Genomic DNA, 19,618 nt, shown 5'->3' on the forward strand with positions numbered 1-19,618 from the left:
TAAATAAGCCTAAATAGATTCAGTGTCAGAAAAAAACAATTTTAAGATGTGCAAATAGAAACAGTCTTCATGGCAGATTCCACACGGAAGGCCGCACCTCTGCGACACCCCTGTGCACTGGGTTGTCTCTCGGGCACACAGGCACTGTTCTTTGTTGTCATTATTCTTGTTTTTCAAGACAGAGTTTCTTTGTATCACAGTTCTGTTGTCTTGGAACTCACTTTGTAGACCAGGCTGGCCTTGAACTCACAAAGATCTGCTTGCCTTGCCTCCCGAGTGCAGGGATCAAAGGTGTGCGCCACCACGTGAGTCACAGTGACTGATTTAAGTAAGCCTCTACCACCGAGTACTGAAGTTGTCTCAATATTGTACATACCACAGAGTATGATGAAAGTGGATTGGAAATAAAAAGGAAACAAGGCATAAAAAGAAAATTCATTTTCTAGGTCTGAAAATTGGACACATACATGGCAGAACTTTGCCATGACATGCCGTATTTGCCAGTGCATGAAATCCTACCTATGAGTCCTTTGAACCACACACCAGTCTGCCACATGGACTTGCTGTACTTTCTTGCAGCTGTTCCTCTCCTGAGTGTATCCTCACTTCGGCTTCCCTTGCTGCTCTGGCTGAGGCTGTCTCTCTCCCCAGCCAGGACTTCCCATGTGTGGCTGGTGAGCTTCAGCGTGCTGTGCTAGCTCAGGGGTAACAAGGGAGCATGGGGCTAATGAGGCCAACATGGAAGACCCAGCTTTTCCTCCTGACAAAGCTTGCTGGAGCAGCAACCTTGTTCAAGATTGTTCCCTTTGGTTGCCTTGAGATGGCAGTGGCCCAAGTCAAAGATCCTCCCAAAACAAAGATGGACAGCGACACTAGTTTAGTACGTAGAATACAGTAAGTAAACTGGGCTGCGAGTGTAGCTCTGCGGCACAGCGATTACCTAGAATGCTTGTGGCCCTGGGTTCAACCTCCAGCACTGAAAATGGCTGTCTATTCATCTACCTCACAGACAAATATATATATATGCAAATACTCTAAAACTATAGAATTATACTCTCTTGTATATCATCATAGAAGTTTTACATGAATATGCTCATATCCATACAGGAAATATTCACATAAATTTAAAAACAAATGAGATCATCATCCTTGCCTATGCCACGGCCATTTGGACCTCCTTAGACCGGCTGCTATCTTGCTGATGGCTCTCTGGTGTTGCTGAGGAATCTCTGGCGGGCTAGAGGTCTCTGGGGTTTTGTTTTGTTTTTTGACACAGGGTTTCTCTGGAGCCTTTGAACTAGCTCTGATAAACCAGGCTGACTTTGAACTCAGAGATCCGCCTGCCTCTGCCTCCCGAGTGCTGGGATTAAAGACGTGCGCCACCATACAGGGGTGAGTACGTCCCACAGTCCCACAGGTGAATCAGAGTGTAGCTTACTTTAGGCCGCCTTGCAATTATCAGTGCTGCCCACATGGCATGCGGGAAGCAGGAAGTTCCAACCTACCCCCACCTTGTGCTGAGGCTGGAGGCTGCCATTCCTGCCACAGGCTGGGTCAGCAGGAGCCCTGCTCCTGGCTCTCTTGCACAGTGACAGGGACTCTCAAAAAAAGTGGAAGTTGGAGAGCTCAGTTTGGAGCTACAAGGTCAGAGGTGGGAATCAGGTGACCCTGAGTTGGGTCCCAGCTCCACACCCATTAACTATGGGACCTCACTTTTAAGCCTCAGGCTCCTTGGTGTACAATGGAGACAGTAAGAGAACCTGTGTTATAAGGACATGGGAAGATGCTGCCAATGGCTGCTTGTGAAACCTTCTGAGTGATGGCTGACAAGGAGAGGGGTAGGAGCGCAGAGGAAGAGGTTACACCAGTCTTGCCTGGCAAATGGCTGGCCCTAAATACCTTAATTGTTAGTAGTATACTCCCCAGGGTAGTGGAGAGAGACCTATTAGTTATTTTGGGGGTATTCCAATGAAATCAGCTCTGGGGAACAATCTAAATAAATGCTAGAGCTAGATCACTGGATGGTGTCACACTTGCCACCACACTGTCCCTGACTGGGTATGTCTGTGGCAGTTTCTGCACTTAAGGGTTTCTGGTGAGAAACAGGATCTGGGAGACATTACCTGAGGCCTGTTGCTTTTACACGCATCATCCAAGTGCTTGTGCCACAGTATCGCGTGAAACCGGGAGCCTGTCTGGAACTTGTAAACATTGCCTGATGGGGAAAGGAAGCACTGGTTAAGGATGCACAGGAGGACTGGTCCTCGTGTGGTGGGAGTATGAGTCTGCTAAGTAGGAAAAGCTGCCACAGTCCAGGGTGAGCAGGTATCTTTGGACAAGCCCCTTAAACACGTTTTGAGCACTTCTCAAACCAATGTCTCCAAATGCATGAGATACAAAGAAAATCACTGATAGCGAGTCTTTGCATGTCTCTGTAACCACACCTAGTACCCAGGGCTGGTAGCGGGTCTAATATCGCACAGGGATTTCAAGATGAACACCAATGAGGTTCTGAGATGCCTGCAACCATGCATGCTACGGAAATGCCTCTCATTACTCCTGGGGACAAAACTCACAGTAGTTCTGAAATTCCATCAACTCATGCTCATATTCATAGTGGAAGGAAGACACAATTATCTGTAACTGAAGACCAAGATGTAATTTTTCATGTCCAGTTGATAGACCTCTTTAATTCTATCAGTGGGCATTGCCCCCGGATCTCATGTCACCTTTCCCTCTGCCTGGAGATACTGCTTTCATCTAAGACAGTGGCTCACAACCTGAGGGTCACGAGTCCTTCGGGGCCGCATATCAGGCATCCTGTATATCAGATATTTACATTACAATTCATAACAATAGCAAAATTAGTTAGGAAGTAGCAATGAAATATTTTTATGGTTGGGGTCACCACAACACGAGGAACCGTATTAAAGGGTCTTGGCATCAGGAAGGTTGAGAACCACTGCTCTAGGCTTAAACAAGAGTGGCCTGTGTTTCCCATGGCCCTGGCCAAGGCTGCTGGGGAAGAGATGCTCCGGTGCTACCAGAGTAAGAACATCTGTGTGAATAGCAGACATGCAGTAATTTACCCCAGTTTAGAGCAGAGGACCAACAGTCTACTGCCTCTACCTGCAGAGCTCCTTGAGGCAGTTGGGTGCCCTTATTTCTCAGCTGCAAGCATGAGAACACGACACTTAGAGTCCCCTGGTCTGTACTGCCATCACCCTTCTCAGGGATCTTGCTAGAAATGCATAGTCTTGGTCTCTAGCCAAATCTGCAGCCCCCAAATATGAATCTGAATAGATCCAAGGATGACTGGCATGTGCTTGAACCCTGTACTCAAACATTCCTGTCAGTTAGGTGCGAGCACGTACAGAGTCTGCTGTTACTGCAAGCTCATATGCTGTGGCTGTTGGATTTTTGTTTGGCAACTTGCGCTACCCAGGAAGCTGGCTGTAGACTGCTGGGCATGTTAGTGAGGTCCCTGGGTAAGATGGCACCAGAACCTCTCCCTCCTCTTAGCAGGCAGGGCCAAGGGAGGATGGAACCCGCAGGGACTGGGAGGGAAATGGGAAACATCAAGTTGGAGCTTTTGGAAGTTGCACAGGTTCTTCTGAGCTGCCCTTGGATCTGGACACTGTGCAGTCTCATAGTAAAGCTATGCCAGGGGTTCCCAAAAGCCAGGCCCCAGACTATTCTGGCCCCAAGGTTTTTCCTCATCTAGCATTGGTTGCTTTTGACCTAGACCCTTGGGTCAGAGATTGAGGAACAACAGACCTACTAAGTCAAAGGCTAGGCCACTCTTACGGCTCAACGGGAACATCAATCAGAGTTGAAACAGCACCAAAGACTGGACTGGATGCCAGGCAAACCTAGCGTGAAGGGAAGATGGTGAACTCAAAGCTCCCAGAGCTCCAGGGTGTGTATCTGGTCAGAGAGGGAAGAGAGGTGCTGGCCCAGTCTGCTGCCCACCTTTGTCAGGGTTATTCAGCTGGAAGATATCCGGGTGTTCAGGGTCATCGGGCAGCTGCACCATCCAGCCTATGATGGAGACCTTCTTTCCAGGTGTAGATTTATACTAGAAAAGATCAGCAAACAGCTGGGAGGCCTGGGCCCACACCCTGCCCTCAGCAAGGGAGACTAGCGTAGGCTAGACAAGTGTCCTGCCTACCCTAGCCCTTGCAGCCACAGGGGTCACTCCTACTAGAGGAAGTGCAGCAAGGCAGTCTTTTCAGGGGACTTACGTGTTTTCTGTCTGTGCCCCGCAAGGACTTGGCTCCGTAGTATAGGAGGGTGGATCCTGAGAGTACGACCCAGTACCTGGTCCACGAGGATAGCTGCAGAAGTGTGGGGAGGGAGGGCAAAGTGAGGACATTGGGGAGGGCGTGGCTCCAGGCTGCCTGCTCATGGATATGGCTATCTCCATTTATGCCAACCCAGCACCCCCCTTCTCTGGCCCTCTGCCATCACTTTGTGGTGCCATCTCTATCCAGCTTCAGGAGATCATTTCTTGTTTTTTTACTTGTTCCTTTCTACACCTTGTGCCTCAGTGCATAAATTCTATGTATTAGGGGAGTTGGGCCCCACAGTGTCCCAGGAAAGAAAGGCTGCTAAGCTATGCCAAGTTGCCGACTAGAAATTGAATGCTTGCAATGGGTTCTCTGGACAGACTGAGGGCTGAATTTTGAGGGCTTTCTGCTGGCTGGGCCAAGCTGGGACTTCACTGGAGCTTTCCCATTCTGGAGGACAGGACTGTGCCTCCCGGGAGCAGGTCATCTGACAGCATGATATAGTCCTCTTTCTAGTGGGAGCAGCTGTGTCAAGTCTTTCAGATCTAATGACATCACAGGGTGCACAGCAACAGACACGCATGCTAAGTGAAAAAGCTCACGGCACATTCACCCCTACTGTTTGTGAGGACCGCGGAATTACGGTCTCCTCCATTTCACTTGAAAATGCTAGTCCCTGGCGATGGGACGGCTTAGTGGACGACGGTGCTAACCTAATGAGCTAAGAGTTATCCCTGGGACACAGGTGGTAGAAGTGTAAACCCGACTCGTGTGGTTCGCCCTATGACCCACTCTGTACGTGTGGGTGTGGGATGGAGACTTGGGGCCCCATGCTGTAGGAGGCTTTGAGTGTAACCAGAGCTGGGGTGGAAGCTCTCCACCTTATCCACCATCCAACTATCCAACTGGCAACTAGAGACAGACACTCTGGAGTGCCTGCAGGGGGCAGGTGACAGGGCCCTGGCATCTTCACGGCGGGTGGCATCTCCAGACAACTCTGTGGTGGAACAGATGGGCAGAGCGGATGCTGTGAGGATGAGATTGTCACACAAGGAGCTGAAGCTGTCAGTTGGGGTCATGGTGGCTGTGACATAGGAGTCCGACATGAAGGCTGGTGGCAGACCTGAAGCAGCTCCTGGTACCTTGGCCCAGGGAGTGAGGGAGTTTACACAGGAACACCACACAGTAACCAAGGTACCGTGAGTCATGCTGCCTCCTGGGGCTGTGCAATCCTCTTCCTTCTGAGTGTCCAGGCCTCACCTGATCTCTAGATCACCATGGCTCTGGAACTCTGCCACTGATGGCCTCCAGGAGATGAAGTTTCCTCTTAAGTCATGGACTGAGAAACTGAGGCCTTTTTCTCCTCAGTGGTACAGTCAGGGATAGGCGTCTGGTTGGCAGATCTCTAGCCCAGGCTACTCTCTGAGCCTACAATGCCTCTAGTGGGTGTACATGTGACTTACTGCAGGCTTCCGGCCTTCCTTGAGCAGGGTTTTCCGTCTCAGAGGTCCCTCCATAGTGGGCACAGTGGCTGAGCTGCCCACAGTACAGGTGCAAGGGCTCGTGGGGCTGAAGGGAGACTGTCAGTTAGATATGGCCCCAAAGCAGCTGATCCCTCCCACCCACTAAGACTCCCAAGTGCCTCACTGGTGAGTCTTTGATGTCCCCACAGTCAGAGGTCTCTCCAGGCTGGGTCAAGGCCACCTAAGAGCAAGGTGAACTCCCACAGAGAATACTCACCAGGTTTCCATGCCCCGCCCGAGCCTTTGCTTCTTCCTAGCTGCTCCCCACACTCATGCCTGTGAAGCCTGAGCTCTGCAGTTTTGCTCCGGCAACCCCTCCCTCATGCTAGCAGGAGAAGGCAGAGTAGACGGGCAGAATGGAAACAAGGGACAGAAGCCCCACTCTGCCTCTTTCCTCCCGGCTCTTCTCGCACCCTCTCCCTTGAGATCAAGTGCTGTCACAGGTGACAACATTCAAGTTCTGTCTTGTGCTCCAAACTTTTGTGCTGCTGCTTACTGATGGCTACAGGCACCTGGCTCAAGCTGGTCACCAAGCCATGTACTGCAACCTAGTAAGTTCCAAGGATGTTCTGGTCCCAGGTCCTAACCATGTACCTCTCTGCCAAGGCCACTACATCTTCCTTTGGGTGCCAGCCTAATAGCTGTCTCTGGAGCCTGCTTCCATTCCTGCCTCCTCCCATATCCTCTTCATCCACACAGTTCTGATTCTCCACCAGGCCTCTCCCTGGGGCCTGCTGCTCCCGAGAGGCAGGTAATGTCCTGGTCCCTATGGAATGCGGCTCTGCCCGCCTCCCCAGCATCCCCTCTCCTTGGATGTCTCACAACACAGTGGTTCTTGTTCTCACTGAGCCTCACAGCCTCAGTGTCTGACTGGGAGCTCTGGCCCTGTGAAGCCCCTCTCCAGTTATCTGGCTAATTCCTATCTTCTTGCAGTATTATTTCCTCTACTGGTCCCCTCCTTTCTCCCAGAGGGCCCCATACCTCTCTGAAGCAATGGGAGCACCAGGCAGACTTATGATACACTTGGCACAGAGCCTTTCCCCCCAGCAAACACTCCAAAGCTATCTGTCAAATGAGGAAATGAACAAATATGTACCTGTAGACACAACTCCTAGTTCTGGGAGAATTCCGAACTGGAACCCGCCAGTTGGGCCCCAGCGTAGCGTAGAGACGTCCCCTGCTTCAGAGGAAAAGAGGTGAATTTTAGTAACAGTCTGGAAAGACCAGCCGATCCTGAAGGAGGTAAGAGCAAAGACAGTGAGGGTCAGCCCAGCCCCTCCCCTCTTCCTCCTTGGGTTCCTTGCTCCCACTGCAAGCATCATATCTGGAACCACCTGGACAGGGAACCCTGTCCCACATCTCCATCTGGGGAAGCTCCTGGGTCTCATGGGACTAGTTCATAAGCATTTTGACTGTTTACCCTTCTTCCAGATTCTCCCATGTGAGTCTCTGAGCTGTTTAACAGAAATGCCATGTTGTCCATGGGATTCATTTTTAAAGTATACACAGACATAGAATGGTGAGCAATCTTGCACATCTGGCCAAGCCACATAAAGCATTCCTATTCACCAGGCTGCTTCTGGATCATGTTGCTACACTTAATCGCTGAACTGGCTCTTTGCTGGCTCCCGTGTTCCTGAAACTGCCTCTGGAACTTGATGGCATTGAGGACTCTGGTTCCAGGGCCTCCCCATGGGCGTGGCCTAGCTTCACTCTCACCTGCTCCTGCACCAGGAACCTCTCTGGGGGGGTGTGTGTCACTTCCAGCTCCACCTCTTTGGTGGGGGAGCACACACTAGCTTGTTCTATCCTTTCCTGACCCTGAGGCATACTCTGTCTCCACCTACAGCTGCTCTGCTGGATGGCCAGCCGACGACACAACTGTCTAGACTTACTGTCCAGATGTGCTGTTATCTGCAGCTATCCCTGGGCTGTTGCTTTCTGCCAATGAACACCCTCACTGCAACCATGAATATCATATCAGGACTGGGCATCTGTCCTCCAGCTAAGAAGAAACTTCTGATGGCCATGGTGAGTCTACTGGACAGGGGCCAAAGTTCAGGGCTGGTCATCTGTTTGGAGCCTCCAGGATCCTCCTGTTTACCCACCCCTGCTCTTTAAATGCTTGTTACCCCAAGTACTCAAGGTATCCCAAGTCTTAGGATGGTCACAGGCTGATGCTGCCCTACTGTGTAGCGCTAACAAGAGAACTGGTACACCCAGCTCCCAGCCCAGTGACCGCACTGTTCCCTTCTCTTCCAACCACAGCAGGCTGGCTACATATCCATACACCTCTTCCCGAGATCCATGCATCTGCTGTATTTGCTGACAGGTAGAACATGTAGATGTCATCACCACTGGCCGTTCCTGACACATGTCCAACCCCAAACCAGCAAGGGTAGCAGCAGGGTAGGGCCTAGCCCTTGCTGAACATCCCAGGCTGCTGTCTTCCCTGGCTCTGACCACAAAGGTTTCTGAATTGCTGTCCTCTGGAGCTCTCTCTGTTGTTAGGACTCTAATGGTCAGGACTCTGGCAGGAACAGCGGCCCCTGTCCACCGTCCTCTTGAAAGTTGTCTCCCTGCTACTCTAGGGTGGTGGAAGGTAAGACTGTCTGCAGGAGCCCTTTCTTGACAGATGTTGGCAGAATGAACATCTGCCAGAGAACAGCCTGCAATCCATCTCTTTCCAGTAGTCCAGTCTGGAGGCCCTTGCAGAGGAGGAGCCTAGTGTGAGGGACAATGTATGGATAAAGGCTCAAGCGCTGGGTGCTCATATGCATCGGGCCACTGTGCCCACGCTCACTGAGCTCGTCCAAGCACCATTATATTATCCTTCCCAGAAGGAGAAACTGAGCTTCAGCAATGAGGATCTACTTGTCCAAGGTATAGCCCCATAAACAAACATCTGAATCCAGGTCCATTTGACTCTACAGCCAAGCCCTCACTTGCCAGCAGGCTCGACTTTTTATAACTGATAGGCTGGGGCTGGTGTGATGGGGCCTACGCTGGGCACTGGGACCACATTACATTTGGGTGTGCCTTGCTAGCACTCTACTCTGATAAGTGTTGCCACTTTGAGCATCACAGCTTCCACGGCTGTGCCTGTGTCCATGAGGCCAAAGGGCCAAGACAGTCAGAGGTCTGAGACTCTTCTCAGATTGGTAGAGCACTTTTCAATTCCCCATGCTCTATAGGGGGCTGCCCAGCACTTCAGAGTCGCTGTCTTACCACGTGCCACCTACCTGCTTCCAGAGCACATCCACACAACCCTACAGAGGGGGTGCTGCCCTCAGAGCTAAAGATGAGAGCACAGGCTTGAGGAGACACTGGCCTGATGCTGAGATGGAGACGCAAGCGTTCAAAGAGAAGGCCTGCTTCTGCCATGGGATAAAGGACCTCACTGTCCCACAGGGTGGAACCATGTGGCAAGCCCAGGTGAGGAAGGGCAGCACAATGGTAGCCTTTTCACACCTCTTAGGAGATGAGAGCCAGGGCAGTATCTACCCTTCTCTCCCTGTGAGCTGGGAGAGGGGGCTTGGAGTAGCCAGGATCATCCACCACAGGAGCCAGACAGCCTGTTCCCTCCCCCACTGCCCTAAAATGACACAAAATGCAGAACGAATGGACAATAACATCTAATGAGCTCTAGAAATCATAGGCTCTCTCCTGGGACCCCAACTCCAGAGTCATAGGCATCTTTCCTAGGATCATTCTGGGAACATGTAGCTGAACACACATTCAGGATGGATCTGAGGTATACCAGACCAGAGGCTCATGGGAAGTTTGCTTTAGGGAAGATGTAGGCAAGCAACCAGATAGACAAGCTTATCCAACAGGGTTCATAAGGCAATGGCGATGACAATAATGATGGTAATTAGATGGGGTGATGGGCTGCTGCTGTGGCAATGAGGAGGTGGTGGAGAGGATGGTGGTAGTGAAGATGGGATGGTGGGTGCCAGGCAATGCACTCAGCAGTATTCATTCACTGTCTCATTTAACCTACTAGGTAGGCACTGTTCCTAGCCTGCCTCGTGGATAAGAGACTTGCAGATGGGGAGTCACTTGCCCAAGGCCACAACACTAGAAAAGGAGGCCAGGTGGAAGCAGCCTGTACAGCCTGATGAGCACGTGGGCTGAGCAAGGCGTTGGGTCCTAGGCTGGCATCTGGTTGTGGGTATCTCAAAGTTGAAATTCATAAGGCAGCTGCCCATCTTAGATGACAACTGTATCTAGGCCCTAGGAATCTTGGTCCTAGCGGAAGTCATTCCCCACATCACTTTCCCATCTCAAATACACAGTGCCCCACTGGGAGTGATTTGTGCAAAGGCCCACAGGGTGCTGTGCACCACAGTGCTTACTGCTCTGGCCAGCCCTAGAGGAACTGTTAGTCCCATTGGTCACTCTCATCTGAGGGTAGGAAATGCCAGCCTAACTCCTCATGAGCCCTGGGATAGCCCTTCTTGCAACCCCATTTGAAGACCCTCTGCTCTCCTGGTGCACATGCCCTTTTTGGGGGTAATGTCCTGGAGTCACTAAATGAGTACCTTAGGAACCATACTGGTAAACACCGCATGTTTCCATTATTCAGGCAGCTAAGTATAAGTCAGAGCCAGATTTCGCTCCTGGCTACTGGGACTTAGGTCAGGCTGGAAATCTGGCTCAGTGGCTGGGAAAAGCTACCCACTTGAGCCTAGCCACTGTATGGCATCCAGGACATTCAGAAGTCTGGTCTGCAGTGGGAACAGTACGCACCACAGACATGTAGCAGGAAGGACAGGCAGACAGAAGGATAGGCTTCTCCATTTCTAGTCACTGGCTCTGAACGAGTCAGAGATGGAGAAGCTGTGGGTTCTCCATGAAGCAGATGCTGACTGACAGGACCCAGCCTTGACTGCAAAGGCCAAGGACAGAGTCAAGTTCCACATCCAGGCATCTTTGCCCGTTCTTCTCCAGAGGAGTCTGCCAGGAGCCTCAGTCATCTCTAAGGGATGAGTCTATTTCTCTACAAATACTGCAAAGCTTGGAGCTCCCAGGGCATCTCCTCAAGCCCTCTGACTCTAAGGAAGGACATACGTATGTATATCTATAAACTGTTCTGGGGGTGGCAGATGTGGCTGGCATTCTGTTACCACCATGGCTCCACCTGCTGGCTGCTCTTATAAGGATGGTGGGGGATTCCACTAGCTAAGACCAACAGGGGAGGCTGCACCAGGGGAGGCTGCACCAATTATTTTCCTTGGTACCTACAATCACCCACAGGCCAACTACCTTCAGAGAACCCTCCCCAGACCAGTGCCCCCTGAGAAGCCAGTCCATACAGACTCCATGAATGGCCACTTGAGGAGTGTCTCCCCATTTGAGCCCTTGCCTCTGGAGCTTTCTTGCTGGTCAGGAGCGCTCACTAAGGTGCTCACACATCTACACCAACTCCTCCTGCAACAGCTCTACACATATGCTAAGCAGTGAGTCCCCAGCAGAGGGACTGAAACTGTCTACAGCAGCGGCGCCAAGGGAGCCGACAGTGTAAGTGGCCCTGACATTTCCTGGTCTCGAGACAGCAGGACATATTATGGAGCTCACCCTTCCTACACAAGATCCCCAGAAACCCTGACCACTCGTGTGTACCTTTCCCACCCCAGGTCATGACTTAGAACTAACTTTGCATCCTCGCAAAGGCTCACTAGGGTCCTCTTCAGCAAACTCTCTCAGGTCTGAACCTGCAGCTGATGCAGGTTACCCCACTGCACAACCACTGTGCTAGAACTATGTGTATGGGGTGTGGTGGCTTCCTTAAGGCTCCATGAACCCTGATGCGTCCTGTGTACCTACCCACTGCAGGGATGGAAGACAACCCTATGAGGGGGAAGAGGGAGGGAGAGAGAGAGGGAGGGAGAGAGCACGAGCTGCACTGGCCTTTCCTCTCTTCTACCCTCTCCCACCTAAGGGGCTCAATCCCTTGAGGGCCCCCTCTCCTAGTCTGATAACCTCCATCACTGTCCATCCCTAATACGAGAACCTGCTTCCAACTCCCACATGGCAACGTCCAGCTGGGAAGAAGGGTTGGGGAGGATTTGTGATGAACTCTGACACACTTGCATATTTCACGTATTCAGAAACAGTCAGTGGTCATTTCTGATGGCATCTCTAGGAATGGTAAATGCTAGTTTTGAGTAGAAAAGACAGACCAATACATTGTGAAGTTTGGAGACTACGAGGGTGGCAACCCAAAAGTCCTGCAATGCAGAGATAACCAAGATGAAGGATCCTGCGTGTTTTCTTATTTCTGTCTCTATTCACCTCTATAACCCATTTCATTCTTTAAAAACCTTTTGAAAAAACAAGACTTTGATCCTTAAGCTGATATTTCTGTTTTCATCTTAAGAGCCCAAACCTGCCTTCCAATGGTAAATATAAAAGTGGCCCCTGACCAAGCCCCGAGGCCAGCTGGCCTCCAGAGCCCAAGGCTGTCAGATCTCTGGAGCCTGAGGTGGTCTGGAACCCAGCCTAGTGCCAGCCTCCAACCCTACTCTCCAGTCCATTTAGCACTGTTGATTCAGATTGCGGGGCTCCCTCTCTTCCTCACGGAGGTGGCATGCCAGTGAGGCTTTCCTTCCACCTTTGCCCCTGCAGGTAAGAGCTGCTGGTAAAGTCACAGAAAGGCAGGCACACCCTCACTCCACTCCGTGATGAGACTACTTTATTCTCACTCTGCGCCTTGAGGATGGGGAGGAGGCCTTAGCCTGAAAACTATGGAAGATCAATGAATACCTCCCTGGCATGGCTGCCCATCTCTAGCCATGAGGCCTTTGAACTTGCCAAGGGCTGGCATGTATGTGGGGTGAGAAGGGGAATAAGAGAAGTGAGTCCCCTTGGATCCCTCAATTTTCATTCTAAGATACAGCAAGAACAGGGTTGGTGCCTCTGTAGCAGTTCATGGTTCTCTGGGTACTCCTGTGTCTACTTCAGGGACACACTGGACTCATGTGGCCTGGGCTCTGGCTCATTTCAAGAACTACCACTAGACCCCATGTGTGTAAACTCACAAGATGGGGCCAAATGACCCCACTGTTGGCAATGAAAATTCTACTGCCCCACTGCTCACTAGGACATTAAAGGTGACTCAGTTGTGCCCTCAGGCCACCAGAGCCAAGTGTGTGTGTGTGTGTGTGTGTGTGTGTGTGCACGCACATTGCTCTGCAGTCTCTCTGCCTTTTATGTTGTTGGTATCTGGCTCCGTTTCCCTCCCCAGCCTGAGCAGAACTCAGAAAATTCACAACCAGTGCTTGGGGGCTGCCACGTGATAAGGGGCTAGTCAGTCTGATTATGGCCCCTGAACTCGAATGCTGTGGGCAGAGCACGGCTGCCCCATACTAGCATGCCCTACCCATCCTTGTACTTTTATTGTACAAGTATAATACATACTTATTATATTAATAATATATTGAGTGGGCCCAGCCTCCTTCCACAACTTTGCCCTACATCTTCCACCTTTGCTCTCGCAGGTTCAATACATCTTACAGTATCTCTGAGGACCTGGAAGGGAGGCTCTTTCTGGCAGATGCTGGCCTCTGGGACCAGTCACGGGGACACCTAGAATCCATGCCCCTATTAAGAGCAGGAACATATGGTCTGGAAGAGACCTGGGAGTGCACAGAGGACCCAGTGGGGCTGAGCATTTGGCTTCCTGAAGGTTAAGATGAAGAAGATCCATGAATTGATCAGATGGTGACTGAACTATGAAGAGAGAATGGTGCTCCGCTGTGCCCAGTCTACAGAAAGCCCAGACTGCTGGCATGCCTTTGGGGAGCAGACTCTTAGAAACAGGCACAAGGGCTGATACAGGGAGGAAGCAGACATATAGCTGGGCCACTGGCTGAGGCTGGAATCAGTTAGCTTCTAGTTCTTCAGGCCTGCCTGATTGGGTCCTGATAAAAGGGGGCATCATAGCCCCACTGGCATCTTCTAAAGCAAGTGGCCTACCCTGCTCTCCTCAGCCAAGATCCCTTCTGTGATGAGGAGTTCAAGGTCTGCTGAAGGCATGGCTGTTCAAAGGCTACTGGAAGCTGGGCTGGGCATATGCACAGAAGAGCCAGAAGGAGGCCAGTGTTCAGAAGAGCGTCCACTTGCGAGCATCTGCTACGGACATTCAGGTGAACAGTGACCTAGACTGCAGTGGTCATGGCTGCATATAACATCATTCCTATTAGGAAAGGAATGCTCCCTGCCACCCTCGTTCTCCTGGCCCCACCTCCGTGGCTATCATGTAGGCAGCAGTGCTAACTAAGCAGGGACTGAGTGACTGACGAGTGAAGGAAAGAATGAATGAGCGAAAGGACAAACAACAGAGGTACACACAGGGCCAGGTGTGCTACCACAGATCTTAGCGCCACGCCACTGGATGGTGGCCAGGGGAGGAACTGGCTGCTTATGGCCTTCCTTTTCAGGATGTCCCCAGGCATCCCCACTAGGACCAGGAGTTCTGGAGTCTGTCCCTTAGGGCTATGGAAGAGCACCAAGGCTGCAGGACACCTACACATGGGCAGTGTCCAGACAGAGCCTAGCACATGGGAAGCTCAGCCTGGGCCACCACTGAGCCTCTCTGTCCTGTGGAAAGTGTCCAGATAGGATGATTTCTTCTGGACACTTTTCAACGACAGGGACTGAAGCTTTAGCTTCAGAGGAGTGTGTACATGCAGAGGTGCATGTGTGTGTATGTGTGTTTTGTGTGGTGTAATGTATCCTTCATGCATGTGAATGCACACACCCATATGAGTATATGAGTGAATTATGAATGTGTCCACCTGTGTGCATGTGTGAGATTTGTGTTTAGTGTGTATACACATAAGTGTGACAGTGTAATTGTGTAACTGAGTATTGCATTGAGTGTAAGTATGTATACATGTGTGAGTATAAATATGTGGGTATGCAAATAAATGTGTGAATGTGTGTGAGAGAGAGTCTGTGCATATGTACATAAGAGACTGTAACCATGGCCATGTCTATACAAAGACTGTGTAACTGTGCACATGCACACATAAGACTATGTAACTCTGTGTACACGTGTACTTGCAAGAGTACACAGACACACACCAGCTCCTAGGCATGAGTGGAAATCTATCCTGAAGGACAATGGAAACCTGTATCTCGGGGATGGTCTTCATCACTGGATTTCCCTGTGTCTTCAGACCTCAAGTCACTAAGATGCCTTTCACCACCTGCAGTGACATGTCTTCTTGGATCTCTGATGGTAGCCCAAGAAGTATTAGGACATGGAGTACATACATGTGGGTGAATTCCTAATGGGAGGATAGATACCTGGGGCAGATGGGCTGACAGGAATCACAATGATACATAAAGGAGGGTTCAAAAATGTCCAAGGCACTGGTGCAATATTCTCAGATATCACCAGATGGAGCCGTATGCCCATCTCAAGACTTCAAGCAGGTCTTGGGCTTCCAGGTCCATAACTCATACTGCAGGCCTAGGGGCTCCCAGGTCCCCTGGAGCTGGCTTGGACTAAGTGCTCTGGGTGCCAGCTGACAAAAAGAAGGGAGGGGGCAGGAGGGGTACTTTCTAAACCTGGGTATACGCCCACATATGAGTAAGTACAGGAGTGAATTATCAGTGTGTCTACCTGTGTGCCTGTGAGAGCTTTGTTCAATGTGTGCACATACAGGTGTGACAGTGTAACTATGCATATGAAAAATGTGGATGGGGCAGAGACCCCTGACTCCAGCTCCCTGGGCCCTGAGTCTCCCAAGGGAGGGAGGCCTTGCTGAGGCCACACTCACCTTTCCAGCCCTGCAGGCATCTCTTCACTAAACTCTGAGCTCTCACTACTGCCTGGAAAAGGAACACAGATCAGTGAGCATGGCAGCCTCGAGGAGAGGGGCCTGTTCTCCTGGGCTCCTGGTCACTAGGCCCCAGTCCCCAAGCTCACGGCATTCTGACCCTGTGGGTCACAGAAGGACTTGAGTTTCTGTGGTTGTGGCTGTCTTTTCTCTGGGAGGGTTTGAAGAACTTTCAGCTCCACCATGTTCAGGAATGTCTTCTGCTCCCTTCCCACTGCCTACCCTTTGGTTTGTGGGACCAGGATCTCCTACAACAAGGATTCTCAGGTCTGTCTGCCCTACTGCCTACCTGTTGCCCAAGGGCCTCACCTGCTGAGGGCACAGGCTGTGGGAGCTCTTCTGGCCCAGAGTCAGGGCTGGTCTAGATGTATCTGCCTGCCCAGAAGAGACCGGAGCCACTGCAGTCCCCTGGCCCACAGAGACACTGCCAAGGCCTGTTGTGATCCTCTGCCTTCCTAGTTTCTTCCAGGCCCACACTCTGGAGCTGACCATGGTCTGCTGGGCCTGATTGGGGCACCCTGGCTCCCTAAGCCTGTGCCCTGGACTTAAATGAGCTCCCTGCTTCCCTCTAGGGTTGTGCATCTATGAGCCCGACCTTTGTATTGTTCTGGACTTTGCAGGCTCTAAGTTCAGGGCTCTGCCAGAAAGAGCTCTAAGACTGAGCAGTCAGAAAGGCAAGGAAGGAGCCCTGGCCGGAGCAGGGCCCCCATTCCCTGCTGTACGGGTGGGGAGCAGCCCAGCACTGCCTCCATCAGGATATACACAAATGTCTTGAGTTCCCTGACTTGAGCCAGAGCCAATCAAGCTTATGACCTCCCACCCAGATGTGTGATAGCACAGCCCAGACTCAGGCACAGCTCAGAGTTTCCTGGACGTCAAGCAGCAGCTCAGGGTGCAGGTGTGCACTCGTGGGCCCTCATAAGAACCCATGTCCCATCATATACTCTGAGACGATGTCCGTGGGCAGGACCTAGCAAAGGCTTGGGGAAGAAGTCTGATTACCTTTCCCCAGCCTGGGAGCCTAAGATGCACTGTCCACACTTCCTATACTGTGTCTAAACAGGGTGACCTTCTCTGAAGGCAGAAGGCAGATTTGGGACTTGTCACAAACTTCTAGGAGGCAGTTGTCCTTGACAGAAGTTATTCATGATTCCCAAGACTAGCCTAACATCACAGGGACATGTGGCATGACACGCCAACCTGGTGTTCCTCCAAGTCCCTGGCCCTTTGCCTCACTGTCTTTATCAGATCAATTGCAGCTGGACAAATGTCATCCCACTACCAGCCCTGGGGGAACTCACTGGTATTGGAAGCAGACAAACATACAGTCTCACTGAAAGGCAAAGACCATCAATGCTGCACTGGGGTGGTGACAGCAATCACATTTGTCATTTGTCCTAGGTGACTTGAGCTCTGTAATGGAACAGTTCTCTGAATGTAGCTCCATGCTAGCCCCAATCCTAATGCTGACATCTCTCTGCTGGCATCAGCAGCCCTGTTTTTATAACTCCATGGACACAAGCTCCTGCCACTGTCCAGTACTGCAGTGCCATCTCTGACGTTCACATCCTTATCCTCCCTCTGGCTCCTCTGGGTAAAGACAAGCACATAGTAGGAAGCAGTGGCCCACCCACCTACTGCTCTGAGCAGGGCTTTAGGCTCCCCCTGAAGTAAATGCCGCCAAGGTAGCATCTGGCCTCAGGAGGTTGTGGTGGACTCAAGTCCAGCTTCCTTCTTTAACCTGACTGTCATTTGGGGACCATCAGAAGGAGGTCAACCCAGAATTCTTTCCTGCAGCAGGAGACTTCTGTAGGGAGCCATTCTTTAGGGGTGAGGGGCCACTGGGCACAGCACAGTGACACAGAGACAGACAGGGAGCACATACTGGGCCTGCTGCCCCTGCCTGTGTGTACAGGCCAGAGACGCTTACCTAGGGAGAGTCCGTTGGTGATGGCGGTGGAGGAGGTGAGGGTGAGGCCCCTGCGGGGGCTGCGGGACTCTAGGACGCTGTCGTCCAGCAGGTGCCTGGCCTTCTCCGATGGGAGTGTTGCGCTCTTACTTTCAACTACACTCAACTGACACATCACACTGGAGAACGGAGAGCAAGAGAGAAGGCAAAGCTCCTTATCCTGGGAACAGAGTGGCACACTGGCCCTGGGGGCCGGAGCCAGGGACTAGTGGGTGGAGACACCTCTGCACAGAGCCCACTGGTGGCCCAGGCTCTGCCCCTTCACATGGTGTGACCTTGGGCAAGTCACATCTTTTTCCCGAGCCTCAACTTCTTCATCTGTCAATGGAGACTAAAGCTGTTTGCCCTGCCTGTCTCCCAGGATGATGGTGAGGCTTGTGAGATGAGGCCAAAGTGAAGGGCGGGCGCCGGGGCATCCTGAGAATATCAGCGCTTTGTGACCCTGACTGGAGCCACAATGTGCATGGCAGCAGCTGCTCAGAGATTCGCATGGTTCAGTGAGATGGTGTCTACAGATGTGTGGGGCAATGTCTAGAAAAGAGGAGGTACCAGGGACCCAAAGCAACTTTGACCTCCTGCTCCTGCCTCTGAGGTCCACTAAGGCCAGCCAAGAAGCATGCCATTTGTGCTTTAGTGCTAGGATGCAGGTTGAAGGAAGGGAGGGAGGGAAGGAAGGAAGGAAGGAGGAGGCAGAGGTGATGGAGGAAGGGTGCACCATTTGGAAACCTGTGACCAATGCCCAGGGAGTGGGCCCCATAGGGGCAGTGAGTCAGCAGGTACTCTGAGACACTCTGCTGCCCTGAGCACAGGCACTGGTGTCTGCTGGACTCAGTTCCCCCTAAATGGGCTGTTGACCAAGTCTGGACACATTTCTTCACTAGCTACTGAGCCTGGATCTCTGATGGAGGTACACAGACTCTGCTGCCAGTCGCTCATCTGCATTCCCAAGCTCACACCAGCCTCAAGAGAGTGTCTGCCAGGAAAGCAAGAGTTCCCAGATGGGGTGGAGAAGGACCCAACACTCCTTCAGCCCAGAGAGGGTTGCTCAGTCACCCACTTGTTGCCCAGGCTGTGGCTCTTCCTGTGTCTGGGGACTGGTGGTGTGGGGAGGCTGCCAGCCACAGATGTATCAGGACAGGTGGGCCTCCGGCGGAACCTGGCTGAGCTGGAGCCAGCAGAGGGGCCTATGAAAAGAGCAGAGGGAGAATGATGGCAGGGGTTGTGGGGCAAGTAGGGTAGAGGCTCAGGGGAATTGTGGTTTGGGGTGTGGACCTTTCCCAGCTGTCTTGGGTAGGACAAAGATCACAAGAAGCCAACAGCAGCTTCCTACTTATGGGATGCTTTCGTCCCAGCATCACTAACTCCCAGAGGGAAGGCCTGGGATGCCCAGGTATAGTAGCTGGGCAGCCAGCTGATGGCCCATCCATAAGAGTAGAACCAGAGGCCTGTCCTTAAAGCAAAGGTCCTACCTGGACTTCACAAGTCCAGAGAGGTATAGAAGGGGTATGGAAGGCCTTGAGTTAGGCTGGCTGGAACTGCATCTACACCTGTGTCTACACGCATGTCCCTGGTCAGGACTTGCACACTCTCATTGGCTGCTCTGAGGTTCTTCTGCATGTCCAACACAGGATATAACACATCTCTAGACTGATGAGTGGTCCCAGGGAAGCCCTGGGGAGGACCTTCTGGTCTACCCCTGAGGACACAGCTCCTGCAGTGCACTGCTTTGTTTTGCTTTTGCCCTAAGAGAAGATTACAGAAGGCAGAGCCCCTTGTTTAATCAGCAACCATGGGAGAATGGCAGATGACAACCTCACTGCTTAAATCTCAAGGACCCTCTGCCCAGGTGATCATTAGGTCATTTGCACACCTGGCACCGTGCCCTGGGTCGAGTCGCAAGTCTTGAGGTATGTACTCTTAGTTGCTGCTTTAGACAGAAAAGAAGGCAAGCTTATAGATCTGGAGGCAGTACCGGGTGTGCAGCAG

The 19,618-nt window shown here is 51.8% G+C and overlaps 1 protein-coding gene across 7 annotated transcripts in view; it reads right to left on the reverse strand.

Moving 5' to 3' along the window:
* Positions 1–19,618, reverse strand: part of Ralgps1 (Ral GEF with PH domain and SH3 binding motif 1) — a 225,037-nt gene that overhangs the window by 5,515 nt on the left and 199,904 nt on the right. For 4 of the 7 annotated variants that reach the window (XM_038336143.1, XM_038336139.1, XM_038336140.1 and 1 more), the window contains 8 exons: positions 18,690–18,816; positions 17,594–17,751; positions 15,604–15,655; positions 6,909–6,992; positions 5,753–5,858; positions 4,245–4,337; positions 3,973–4,078; positions 2,124–2,215 (listed from right to left, as the gene is read on the reverse strand). In XM_038336143.1, the coding sequence (XP_038192071.1) occupies positions 2,124–2,215; positions 3,973–4,078; positions 4,245–4,337; positions 5,753–5,858; positions 6,909–6,992; positions 15,604–15,655; positions 17,594–17,751; positions 18,690–18,816 (818 nt within the window). The remainder of the gene's footprint in view (positions 1–2,123; positions 2,216–3,972; positions 4,079–4,244; positions 4,338–5,752; positions 5,859–6,908; positions 6,993–15,603; positions 15,656–17,593; positions 17,752–18,689; positions 18,817–19,618) is intronic. The other 3 variants (XM_038336142.1, XM_038336145.1, XM_038336144.1) reach the window with 3 other exon arrangements.

Source organism: Arvicola amphibius, chromosome 7 (genome assembly GCF_903992535.2).
Source record: "Arvicola amphibius chromosome 7, mArvAmp1.2, whole genome shotgun sequence".
Lineage (NCBI taxonomy): Eukaryota > Metazoa > Chordata > Mammalia > Rodentia > Cricetidae > Arvicola > Arvicola amphibius.